Source organism: Pungitius pungitius, chromosome 7, assembly GCF_949316345.1.
Source record: "Pungitius pungitius chromosome 7, fPunPun2.1, whole genome shotgun sequence".
Classification (NCBI taxonomy): Eukaryota; Metazoa; Chordata; class Actinopteri; order Perciformes; family Gasterosteidae; genus Pungitius; species Pungitius pungitius.
The window spans coordinates 8,934,101-8,947,845 of NC_084906.1; the positions used below are offsets into that span (position 1 = coordinate 8,934,101).

Sequence of the window (13,745 nt, forward strand, 5' to 3'; positions counted from 1 at the left end):
CAAGATTAAATACACTAACAAGGAGAAATACAAAGCAAAAGGTTTGAATTGAAGGCCTGTGAGACGTCTGAATAGGTTTCTCTCACCGTCCACAGGTGTGAGGATGACCCTGGAGTGGTCATAGGCAATGACATTAGCATAACGGTTCTTTGGCTTGTTGACTTCCAGGTTGGAGTGCTCCCAGGTGAACTGTTGTCCTGGATCAACAGACTAGAGGAGAGGAATACACACAGGTGGAAGTGAGGGAGAGTAAGCAGGTATCCGTTTATTACAATACTGCCTATATTTATGCTGCTTCTTAAAACCTGTCCGGGCTTGCAGCGAAGAGTCCGAACCAATAAATGTGACACAGAATGTCATTTGTCATCCCTCAAGCCGACTTGCGGCTCAATAATATGAAAAGCCCTGGATGGTCTTTAAGTCCCCTGGATACACAATGGACTGTTTGGACACTCCTAAATCCTTTCCTTGATTTCTGATAATAACAAAGAACAGATCCAATGATGAAGGCAAAGCAATGCCGAAGATTTTTAGAGGAACGTGGCATACATTAGGTTGAGGGATGGCGGACCACAAGAGTAATATCAAGAGGGAACAGATAGGAACTTGTCCTAGATTTGGATTTCTCAACACAGCCAAAAGGAACAGCAGGTAAAAACAGATAACTCAGTGGACATTGGGTCACTGCATGAGTACACAGACTCGCAATCGTGTGGAAAGCACAGCTGTGTAGAGGCAGTCAGCGTTAAGCATGGTTGGATCCACGTGGACACGTCTGTGGACGGCGGGCTTTTCTTCTAACACATCAGGTCAAAATTCTACTACGGCCAAGACTCCTACTCATAGATTTTATGATGTTAATGCTTGAATAGTTGAAGGCATTCTCATCCAACCACACTGCTGCCATCACGTATACTTTTAGTCTTTTTGAAATATATGGTAAGCTGTATATTTTATGGACAGAGCGCAGTCATTGCTTTGTTATGCTGAGTTACATCATTTGATAAACTATCAATACTTAGTTTTGCCGTTTCAACTCATACAACTAGCTTTTGAAATTGACTTAATTTGGCCCCCTTCTTGGTTAGTAAAGAGAATTTAAGTTCGTAGACACCTCCACATTGGCCTCACTTGACAGACGCGGAGCTTAAAGTTTAAATTAAATTACACAAGTATTGTTTGATTATTTGGTTAACAACCCTCTATTCACTATTCTTGTCTTCCTCAATGCTTTTCCATCTTGCAATGAAATGGTGGTGATGGTGAAAGATACTTCTCCCTGCTGTATTCCAGATGGAAAAGTCACGCCTGTGTTGGAGTGCTGGCAGAGTGCAGACAGCTTTTCTGCCGTGCTGCCCAATGATTTGTCTCCATCGATCGCAGGCTGTGGATGCTGTGGCAGGTTAAGCTAAATAATGACATGCTGAAGATTGTTTTTCATGATCGACCTTTCACGCTTCTACTTATCTTACATCATCTGGAAAACAAACACAAGTGCACACGCACAAGCAAAACGAAGCTGTGACGAGGATTCTAATATCCTCCTGCCTTTCCTCCTCACTACCCCCCCACAACTGATAATAATGACAATGGAGAGGTTGAATGCACATCTTATTTAACAGCCTGTTAGGTAAGGCTTCCAGCATGCTGCACTGACAAACCCCTCACATTACTGTTAATGTGCTCCGCTGACGTGGAGCTCGCTTACCGAGTGCGTCAGTGCATCACGCTGACGGAGCTGTAGCTCCACGACAGGGAGGAGGAGCCCGGCGCCAAGCGCCTGGATTGGTGTGTGGCAGAGTCGGGTTGGCTCTCATCACCCGCTGCCTTGTTCCCCCCAGTTAAGGATTGGAATCAATCATTTGTACATGCATTACAGGAGTCATTGTTGGCTTGAATCTCATTTCTGATCCCTTCTGTAGCTTCAAATTCTCTCTTTGACAAACAAATACAAATACATTGAACATATATGATTATTTCTTGCTGAACAAACCCAGTATAAGAAAGATGACTTATGATGGGTGAGGGCCGAGCACCAAAGCAGAGACAAGAAGACCAAACTTGGTGTCGTATTATTTTTATGAATGCCTTTTCAATATTAGGTTCATTTTCATTTATTTAGCTATTGGCAATTTTTTATTAATTTAGGGGATATTTTAATAGTTTTTCCAGCATGCTGCACTGACAAACCCCTCACATGGGGAAGCTCCACAAAAGCTACACAAAACGGTACAACAGTAGGACGCCGGCGGTTGTAGTGGCTTCGGTATCTGACGCGGACCCTAGTCCCTAAGTCCCACTGACTCATTTATCAGATGTAACAAGCTGTGAGATCCTTCGGCCATTATCAGATTTTCATTTCAAGCCCTGCTGCTCTTACTATGGACGGATGGCTGGTGGCGCCAATAGGACGCAGGAGGACATTTGTGTGAGTGTGTGTGTGTGTGTTTGTGTAGGTGTGGCTGTGTTTATTGCTCGTGCAGACTATTGCCACTTTTTTTGCTCGGCTCAACAAAATATTGTCAGCGAGCTCCACAAAGTTTAATCCAATGTTGCCAAATCGGACAGGAAAATAGTTGGAAAGGTACAAAAGTTGATTCAGCTGATGTTTCATAATGTATATGCCCCCTTCCTGCATAAACACTGCACCCATCTGTCCTGGTTTATCCGTTTGGAAATTCACCACTTTAAATGCAAATTACCTTCCTTTGTAGGACATCAACAAGCCATAATCCCTCACTGGCTTTTACAGTAGGTAAAGGCAGTGTGATATTATGCCTGGGAAGGAGGCGGAGATTTATGCACACTTAGCAGCATTCTTTTTTTTCTTCTTCTTTTTTCCTTTTTTAACAATCCTGGACATTAACTCTGCAACGGTAAGACAGCTCGATACATGAGTGGAAACACCAGGAGAAAATTGGCCTGTAAATTGTACCATGTTGGGTATTTCAGTGAGGAAATTGAACGTGGATTTACCAGATGGCCAAGAGAAAATATATATTCATCTCTGGCCTGACTGAAAGCAATAGCAATTTCCAACAATACTGAGCTACATGCAAAAGAAACCTGCAGGACAATAGAACGAAAATGAGTTAAGTTCTGGCACTCAAAGTTCATTATGTAAAGGTGAAACCTTCTGCCTGTAAACACTTCACAGCTGAAGAATTAGACAGATGTTGTAAAAAATATAAAAGTCACAAAAATGACAATTATCTTTTTACAAAGCAACGCAATTATTATTCCTTTTCCTCTTTTGATTTTTGTAAAATAAGCTAGGTAATCAGATATCGCTGTGTCATATGTTTCCTTCTTATATTAACGTGGTGGACTCATGGCTGTTTCAGCTTTGATCAGATAGAAGACTCGTCTGAGGCACATGTTAAAAGATGCATTATAGTCTCCATTACTTAAAATGAAAATATGGCCGTTTCTCAATACCTGAGACGGCGAGAACGGACTCGCGTTCCCGCGAGAATAGACTCGGGAGACAGACTCGGGAGTCCTGACTCGCAGGTTCGGGAGAACGGAGAACGGTCATTTCCGCAGTTGGAACAGCAGCTGACTTGATGACGTCACCACGTCAGCTGGTCTTGCTAATACGTTTTTATTTTAGTTTTTGTCTTAAATATGTTACTATTCAGTCAGAAAATTACATTACATTACTTAAAAAAAGTAGTATTTATAAACTTCGACATAAAGTTGTGTTTATTTTCCTCTGTCGTTGTTGCCTGTTGCTGAGGTGAAATGCATTCTGGGATATATGTCTCTCACAAGAACAGACGAGCCTGCTTCGATGCATGCCCGGTAAAATGGGCGGGGCGAGCCACATCCGGGTATTATGACCGTTCTCGGCCAGATGCGGACTTGAGAATTGGAACAGTACTCGGGCTGCGACTGATGACGTTTCACGAGTCCACGAGAACAAAAGTCCACACAAGAACGCATATTGAGAAACGGCCTGAGAAACGGCCTATGTCTGCACACTGGGTGAAAAGCATGCTGGGTAGCATAAAAAAATGAATTAATTAACGTTTAACTTCAAACTCATCCTTTGAAGTGAAAAGGCCTGACTTTTGAACATGAAATAATTTAATTACACACTTCACTTCGACAAGTAGGTTAGCAGAACCTTCTGACTTCCCGATGAATGACAGCTAAATCATGGAAAATATAAAAGTGGAGAAATCAAGTCTAAAAACAATGTCACTTAATCTGTTGTAGATTAAACTCAACGTCTTAAATTTGTCAACTTCAAACCTTGCAGCTGACAGAACTAATTATTGTAAGTTTAACAATCCTAACTTAGTTCGAAAATGAACAAACTAGAAATAATGCCTGTTGTTTGTCACTTTACACATGTGTGTCCAAAAAAATGTTGCTATTTGACTTTTATTTGAAATTATTACAATTAGTTCTTCTTCTTGAGTTATGGCACTAAACCTTTTTGGGAGGTCACATCAACCTCTGAGCACCAAATTGTTATCAGGTTATCAATAAATATAAAGTGGGCTAACTGTCAACAAAGTGTTCCTGAGACATCTTCTGCACAGCATGGAGTGGACAGACGGACAGGCCACAGACATCCGGCATCCCGCCACCACTTTCACTGACCAGGAGGCGGACAAAGAAATGACGTTAATGACACAACTAGCTGCTTTCTTTAATCCTTTTGAGTTTCCTCAACTTCTACATCTTTGTGTCTTAAAACCATTCTCTCTACTGACTAGCAACTCCTCCGGGTGCGAATCAGAAATTAGAATTAGTAACATGTATGTAAACATTGATTTATGTCCTCAATCTCTAGTTTCAAGTCTTCCTCAGTACAGCAAAATGTAAATTAGAAAATGAAGGTCAGTTTAGAGTCAAATAGATAACAACTTGTAACAAGATGGCAACGGCATAATTGCAAATCCTCACAACGTCTACGTCCTTTCGCTATACATACAGTCCACGGTTCTGATGGGTAGGTGACATCTTGCGTGGTGGCCCATAGATCTTAATGGGTGAATGACATGTAGTGTTTAACAGCAGGACGTTACCTCGTACTCCTGAGAGAAGCGAAGACCATCGTTGGCCTTCAGCCTCTCTATGTAGTCTGCCAGATCGCAGAGACTGATGGGAGGATGTTCCCTCATTCCTGTGGTGAGAGGTGAAGTGGTAAGTATAGTCCATCTCTCTTTCACACACACACACTGAGCAGTGCAACAGAGAGCGGATGCATGTTGGAGCCTCGAAGCTAACTCTTCAGGGTAATGTGGGTGACAGTGAGGGCGTTGCGTGGGGAGCAGGAGGGATGATCTACGACTGCTGCTCTTCAACAGCATACCATAACCACACCGGTGATGCGGGCATCAGGGAGCATGCTGATTGGTTAAATAAATCCCATAAATCCCATTACACAATAGGTAAGTATGAATGTTGGAGTGTAGGAGTGCACACAGAATCTTAGGCTGATATTTTCTTTCTACGTCTTTGATGCCTATACTATATTTCAGTTTTAATGAGAACCATTTGGTGTGAATGCCTGATATGGGCAGACCATGAGAGATGGTGCTAGTATTACATGAATGGGATCTAGTCCAAATAGATGTTGTGTACGACAAAGAAAGAAAGAAAGGGAAGTAGGCAGAAATGGGAGGAAGCATTAGTAAATAAAATAAGAGGGATGAAAACTAACTTGGAGTGTTCGGGCAACTGAGGACACTGGAACCTGCAGGGGGAAAGAGCAGGCAAAACAAACAGAACAGGGATCAGTTAGGAGAAGACAGAGAAATGAAAAGGTACGGGGAGCTGTGTGTCTGTGCTGCCCTCTGCCCTGTGAAGCAGCTCTATGTATCTGCAAAATATTGAACGTATATCCTAGCACAGATAAAGTGACTACAGTACTATTGGGACTTTGGGTGGCCATGTTGGTAATTTAGGAATGTTTGTATGGTCAGTCCACCACCTATAAGCATTGTCAACTGAAAAAATTGTTCAACAGGTATTTCAAACTGTTACTTTAGTTGCAGATAAGAGCTAAGAATACATTCCCGAAATACTGCAATAAGATGGTATTTTCTACCCTATTTCTTGGTGTGAGGTTGTGATAAATCCCAGAGGATTGGTTAATCAACGTTGGTTTCAAACATATAGTTAAATAAGAATAAGAAATGAAATATTTGCCAGTAGCCATAGAAGGAATATTGGCTGAGACTGCGAAAACACATCCAATTACAAAATCCAATTACAATTTAAGGGCAGCCTTATAATAGTTAAAAGGGCCCTTACTTGCCTTTGCTATCTATCTTCAAAGCAAGACTGTGATATACAAGGATTACCCTTCCCTGGTAGTCCCTTACTATCACTTTAAACATATTTCTGACACTTTACCACGTAGCTATACCTTTGACATATTTGACATAACGGCTACATCTCACAATAAAAAGAAAAAGAAAAAACGCTGTGGTTTGATGAGATTATCTGAGCCGTCTCGTTGCCTTTAGTCCTGATAATTCCAAAAGAACAGTGTGAAGAACTTATGGCCGTACCTGTATAAAATCTCCATTGAAATAAATGATAAATGGTGCACTTTATTTATGCTAATTTGATCTTATCTCCTCTAACTTACTAACCCATAGCTTTACCTTTAGCGTACTAACCCATAGCATATATTTTATTATACTTTTATTTTATTTTTATCTTATTGCTGCACTATTTTGTCATTATTGTCTTTCGTCCTGCACCAACCGCCAAGATCATTTCCATGTATGTCCAACATATTATGGCAATAAACGATTCCGAATAAAAAAACGAATAAAAGTTTTACCAAACAGCACGGCTGTTCTCAGCTGTTTTTCGTAACGCAGTCGTCTCTAATACTTTGAATATAGACTTTTACACAGAATGAAATGTTTGTCTGTTATTATCAAAATGATTTTCAATTAAGCATGTACACCATTAAATTCAACAGATGAATTCCTTATTAGAGTAAAGAGTAACTCATTAGCAGCTACTTCATTCTTACCATAACTTTTAAATACGTGTTGTGAAATAATTGTGAAGCATCTTTAACTAAAGCACAAATCATCCGGCGGTTTTTGTGTGTTTGAGGAAAGTTTTTGAGGCTTTGAGGCGACCCAGTGAGCGTTCACTGAAGGGAGAACAAAGGTTGGCAGCAAAATTACTTGATGAGTGTCTGTTGGTGTAAACAACATCTGCCAAATTCCCACCCACTGCTACCACAGATAAATGCAAACATCTGATTTGAGAAAAAAGAGAACAACATGGATGGAGCACATTGACAAGTGAGTTTAAAACCACCCACTGAAAGACAGGTGGGAGAACGAGATAAGACAAATAGTTGGAAGGGTTGAAAACAAAAAGTAACGGTGAGGGAAAAAAGTCTGACACAATGCAAAGTGGGAGTAAAATTAGAGAAAAACAGTTATAGAAAGTAATAGTGGGAGTCAGGTGATGTTATATAAATGTTCGGCTTTAGCAGATCAGGACTGTCCCCTGTCCTTAACCCCATTTCCATTATGGCAACGTGAATCATTTGTGTGCCTAAACCATAGTCATCATTTGTAGCACTTTTGAAAAGCACATTGATATTTTGTCGTCCTGATGATCGCTGTGCTTAACAGAAAACAAAAATGTGTATTCTCCTTAATATCATGGACAAACTACATTTTTAGTTTTTTTTATTTTGGTGACCGTACACAGCAAAATCCTTAAGGGTTAATTTTCCCAGAGTTGAAATCACACTGCAAAAAGATTCAACTCTTACAGAGTCAATTGTACGAAAGAGCTGGAGTCATCATCCAGTGTCAAGATCAGATTAATTTGCAACACTTAGTAGAGTTAAATGAACTCTTGATTGTTGAACTCCATGTAATATGGTGCATGGATTGGTGAGGGTGCACCAGAAACCACAGGGTTGTTGGTTTGAACCCTGGCTTACCCATGTTCTATGTCAAAGTGTCCCTGAGCAATACACCTAACCCTGGGCTAAAATGTAAACTTCATGTGTTAAAAATGCAACGTAAGTTGCTTTTGATAAAAGCATCAGCTAAATGACGTTGTATTCAACACTGAGCAGATTTATTTGACACTTATTCCGAGTTAAATTGTTAACAAATTTTGGTATGTGTACAGATGGAGTGAAGATGTCTCTGTTTAGAGCTTATTGTACACCACTCTATACTGCACACTTGTGGTCCAATTATAAAAAGGCAAGTATACAGAGGCTCCAAGTAGCTTATAATGATGCCATGCGAATATTGCTTAAGAGGCCTAGATGGTGTAGTGCCAGTGAAATGTTTGTCACTGCGGGAGTTAACACTTTCAAAGGTGTACTAAGAAACCTTATGTATAAATGTATTTGCCGGGTTAACGTTTCTGAAAATGTCATTATCCTATCCTGGCAAATATAAAGTTTAGCACTACACGCTACCAGTCCCAGCTGTGGAGACATTGGTACAGCTGTTTGTTCATGCAGCCTTTGTAGGTCTATGTACTCAGCTTGTGACCCTGTTTGTATTTTATTATGTATTTTGTGATGCCCCACACACATAACGAGTGTGTGTGGATGGTGCCTACCTAACTGTCTCCCTACAGGTGAGCCTGGGTGGGGCATTGTCCTGATGGCTAATGGAGAGCACCTGGGCCCGGTGTCTCTCCTGAGGTCTATATATGCCAGGCTCCTGCCAGTTGGAGGGGGGGACTCGAGAGGAGGCAGCCCCGGCCTTCGCTCCGGCAGTATTCTCCATGCGTTTTGAGTTGTGTTGAATTATTCTCTTCATGCATACACGCACCACACCATTTTGTCACACATCCACACTTACAACACTGACTTACTGACTACCCACCTCATAGGATCCTTATGGCTTTTGGATATATGATTTCAGTTTATTATTGAAGTTCTTTCTGTTAGGGTTATAATTTAATAAACATGTATTCCTTTCATCTTGTAAACTGTCTCCTGCTCCTGATGTTTTGGCATAGCTTGAGCCAGCTATGACAAATGGGGGCTCGTCCGGGATCAGTGAGTATCACATTTTCAAGTTTTGAATTTCGGTTAAGCAATGTGATGCTGTTCAAAAGATTCAAATTGTTTGGCGTTGCGTGCGGGTTTCCGTTGCCGTTATTATAACTTAGACTTTTCATTGGTTGAGTTAATTGGATGGATCAATTAAGTTTGATGACACATCGATGTTAAGTTATTGAGTATTTAAATAAGTACGGGAGCTACTCTTTGTCCCAGGTCAGGCAGAGCCACGTTAGTTTTTTAAACTTTCGTGGATAATTTTTTTTTTTTTGATAGTGTTGGGGGAACGCAGTAGTAGCAGTTGTCTCGGGAGCACAGTACGTGGCTGACAGCGTGATGTTTAAAAGTTGCGTTGTCCCCAGCGTATATTCAGTGCATAATTACCCCTGCCGAACCCCATGAAGAGCTAGGGTTGAGTTAGTGAAGATTTGGTTAGGCAGATAGGGGACACTCCTTTGTTTAAAGTTGCATCGGTGTGTCAAAGCGGTGTCCAATTATCCAACCAATTAATGATGGCTCATATTGATGAGTTTGTGGCATCACCATCAGTTGATCTTTTAAATAACAGTACAAAGGATCAGTTGCTGGAAATCGCGGACCATTACCACATTGACATTGGGGACAGGAGACGTAAATTACCAACACTAAAGATGATTTTAGTTGCTAATTTGGAAGAATTAAATGTTTTGCCGTCCCTGGAGGAAACGCCGGGAGGTGGGGTGGCTGCTGCGGAGCCATTAAGCCTACCTATTAAAGGTGTAAAAACAAATCCAGGGTTAACATTTGACCAACAGAAAGAGCTTATGCTTATTACATTGGAGATGGATAGGGTAAGGTATCAAACTGAAATGGAGCGAGAGAAAGTTGTGCTAGAAAAAGAGAGACTTGAAAATGAAAAACTGAATATTAAGTTGCAGAGAGAGAAATTAGAACTCGTGAAAGTGGGAAAAATGGATCAGAGGTTCTTGGGTGGTGAAGGTGGAGCTTCAAATTCAGAGAACAAGCATTTTGATTTGGTGGGAAATTTGCGCTTGATACCAAAGTTCAATGAGAGAGAGCCGGAAACGTTTTTTTCATTGTTCGAACGATTGGCGGATGCAAGAGGTTGGCCTGATGCTGATCGGACTGTCATGCTGCAATGCGTCCTTACTGGGAAGGCGCAAGAGGCTTATTCAGCGTTATCGGTAACTGATAGTTTAAGTTATACCACCGTTAAAGCTGCTGTTCTTAAAATGTATGAAATGGTGCCCGAGAGCTACCGTCAGCGTTTTAGAGATAGCAGAAAAGACCTAAAACAAACGTACTTGGAGTTTTCACGGGACTTGGTGCTCAACTTTAACCGTTGGCGAGGCGCTGCAGGTGGAACGACATATGAGACGTTATGTGACTTGGTGCTGTTAGAACAGTTTAAAAACGCTATTCCACATCGCATAGCAACGTTTCTCACCGAACAGCAGGTTAAAACTGTGGGGGAGGCGGCCGCCTTGGCTGATCAATATGCTTTGACTCACCGAGATTGGGTACCGCGAGGTGCGCAAAATACGCACCGGGGGGACACTGCACCCAGCCAATATAGTGCACCCAGCTATAATAATAACGCACCGTTCACCAGTAGGGTTAAAACGGAGGATGAGAAAGGTTGGGCTGCTCGTGACAGGGGAAAAACGTGTCATTTCTGTGGGAAGAAAGGTCATATCAAAACTGATTGTTATGCACTCCAACAGAGAAATAAAACAAACGTGAAATCGGCAGCATTTGTGGCACCTGCTGTGGCTGATGTCGGTTCTGGGGGTCCGTTACAGGTGAGCGATAGTAGTCTTGGTGGGGTAGATGTGGCTTACCGACCATTTGTGGAGAGGGGCTTTGTCTCTCTTGTCGGGTCCGGAGAAAAGGTGCCTGTGAACATCCTGCGAGACACGGCGGCGTTGGGCACATATGTTCTGCAGTCTATTCTGCCGTTTTCATCTAAATCAGCGACGGGGGATGCTATGTTGAGCCGTGGGATGGGCATGTCCATAATCTCTTCTCCTACACACAAAATTGAGCTAAACTGTGGCTTGGTCCATGGTGAGGTGGAGGTGGCATTGCGCAAGGAGTTTCCGATGGCGGGCATTGATGTACTCCTGGGAAATATGCATGCTGGTGGCCTCGTGTGGGCTAATGTGCCCCCAGCACCACTGGTGAGTCCTTGTCCAGTTGTCGGCAATGGTCTAGATGAGAGCGAGCGGGATTTTCCGCAGGTTTTTGCGGCAGCGGCTGTGACGCGCGCCAGGGCTCGTGAAATTGAGCGTAATGAAGTTGATACAGGTTCAAAATTTTCTTGGTCTGATGTGCCTATTTCTGTGTCGCGGGAAGAGCTGGTTGCAGAGCAGCTCTCCGATCCATCCGTCAACAGCCTGTTTGAAGGAATTCTGACAGGTAGTGAGGTGCAGGATAGTGCTAATGGGTACTTTCTTGATAATGGGTTGCTGGTGAGGAAGTGGGTGCCTTGCGGAGATTATGGGGTGGGGGAACCGGTGTTTCAGGTGGTGGTGCCAGCTAAATACAGGGATTTGGTTTTGAAACTTTCACATGACCAGTCAGGGCATTTAGGCGTAAGGAAAACATACTACTGCATTTTGCAATATTTTTTTTGGCCTAGGCTAAGACGGGATGTTGCGGCATATATTAAAACGTGTCACATCTGTCAAATGACGGGTAAACCAAATCAAGCGATTAAGCCTGCCCCATTACACCCCATACCTGCTATCGGACAGCCATTTGAACATATCATAATTGATTGTGTTGGTCCTCTTCCTCCATCGGCGTCTGGTGCTAAGTATCTGCTAACTGTGATGTGCCAGGCGACTAGGTATCCTTCTGCCTATCCGTTGCGTTCCATTACAACTAGAGCTGTGGTTAAAGCTCTGTCACAGTTCATCTCCATATTTGGCATTCCGCGGGTTCTCCAGAGCGACAGGGGTTCAAATTTCACTTCTCACATGTTTGCCCAGATTTTGAAACAACTCCGGGTAAGACATGCCAAGTCCTCGGCGTATCATGCTCAAAGTCAGGGGGCGCTAGAGAGGTTTCACCAGACCTTGAAATCGTTGCTGCGGGCATATTGTACAGAGTTGGGAAAAGATTGGGGGGATGGCTTGCCATGGTTAATGCTGGCTGCTCGTGAAGTAGTGCAGGAGAGTACCGGGTTTAGTCCAAATCAGTTGGTCTTTGGTCATTTAGTTCGTGGGCCGCTTGCACTGCTTCATGACAATTTTAAGGCGCCCGACCCTCCCAAAAATCTGATTGACTTTGTCAATGGGTTCAGGCAGAAGTTGTATGTGGCGGGTTCAATGGCTAAAGAGAACCTGGCAAGGGCTCAAGTGAAAATGAAGCGCTCTTATGATCAGCGGGCTGAACGAAGGGACTTCAGTCCGGGTGATCAGGTTCTGGTTCTTTTGCCAATTATCAACTCACCATTTCAAGCAAAGTTTACAGGTCCACATACTGTGGTTGAGAAACTTTCAGATGAAAATTATCTCATTGCAACTCCTAACCGTCGTAAACCTTCTCAGTTATTTCATGTGAACCTGTTAAAGCCATACTATGGTCGTGAGTCTGAGGAAATTCTGCCTGTGTGTTTGGCAGCCAGCATGGGTCCTGTCTCTAAAGTGGTTGGTGAGGGCAAGGACACCACCACATTTGATGACACATTGGTGTATGGGCGTTTGAAAAACACTGAGACCCTGGGCAGGTTAGATAACCTGTTGTGTCATCTCTCCATGTCGCAACGCATAGAGTTGGTTGATTTGATTGCGGAATTCCCAACCTTATTTAGTGATGCACCTTCGCAAACTCATCTCATAGAGCATGATATTGCATTGACTGATTCAAAACCCATTCGACAGCGTTTTTATCGGGTCTCTGTAGACAAACAGCGGGTTTTGGATGCAGAGTGCCGATATATGTTGGAGAATGGTATTGCGGAGCCGACAATATCTAGCTGGGCTTCGCCATGCATTTTGGTTCCTAAGCCTGATGGGTCGTTTCGGTTCTGTACAGATTTTCGGAAAGTTAACAACGTGACACGACCAGATGCCTTTCCGTTGCCTAGAATGGATGATTGTATTGATCAGGTTGGGTCGGCCAGATTTGTCAGCAAGTTTGATTTGTTGAAAGGATATTGGCAAGTCCCGCTTTCAAAGAGAGCTCGTGAGATTGCATCATTTATTATTCCATCTGGTCTTTATTCGTATAAAGTTATGCCATTTGGGTTGAGAAATGCACCGGCAACATTTCAACGCCTCATGAATAGGGTCGTGGGTGACCTGGAGGGCGTGGCCGTTTATTTGGATGATTGTGTAGTTTTCAGTGACACCTGGGAGTGTCACATTGCTCGTGTGCGCGCTCTCTTTCAGCGGTTGGCTGAAGCGCGGTTGACAGTGAATCTGGCAAAATGTGAATTTGCTCGTGCAACAGTCACATACCTTGGCCATGTGGTCGGTCAGGGTGAGGTCCGGCCGGTACAGGCAAAGGTCGCTGCTGTGGAGTCTTACCCTCCTCCTACTACTAAGAGGGAACTTATGCGCTTCTTGGGGTTAATTGGATACTATAGAAGTTTCTGCAAAAACTTTTCGTCTGTTGTCTGTCCTCTTACTGATCTTCTAAAGGACAAGGTCAAGTTTGTCTGGTCCTCCCGCTGTCAGCAAGCGTTCCAAAATGCTAAGATCTTGTTGTG

At 42.8% G+C, this 13,745-nt stretch overlaps 1 protein-coding gene across 9 annotated transcripts in view; it reads right to left on the reverse strand.

The window, feature by feature from the left end:
* Positions 1–13,745, reverse strand: part of ptprfa (protein tyrosine phosphatase receptor type Fa) — a 230,788-nt gene that overhangs the window by 23,504 nt on the left and 193,539 nt on the right. For 6 of the 9 annotated variants that reach the window (XM_037470081.2, XM_037470080.2, XM_037470078.2 and 3 more), the window contains 3 exons: positions 5,678–5,710; positions 5,040–5,137; positions 87–210 (listed from right to left, as the gene is read on the reverse strand). In XM_037470081.2, the coding sequence (XP_037325978.2) occupies positions 87–210; positions 5,040–5,137; positions 5,678–5,710 (255 nt within the window). The remainder of the gene's footprint in view (positions 1–86; positions 211–5,039; positions 5,138–5,677; positions 5,711–13,745) is intronic. The other 3 variants (XM_062563378.1, XM_062563377.1, XM_037470082.2) reach the window with 1 other exon arrangement.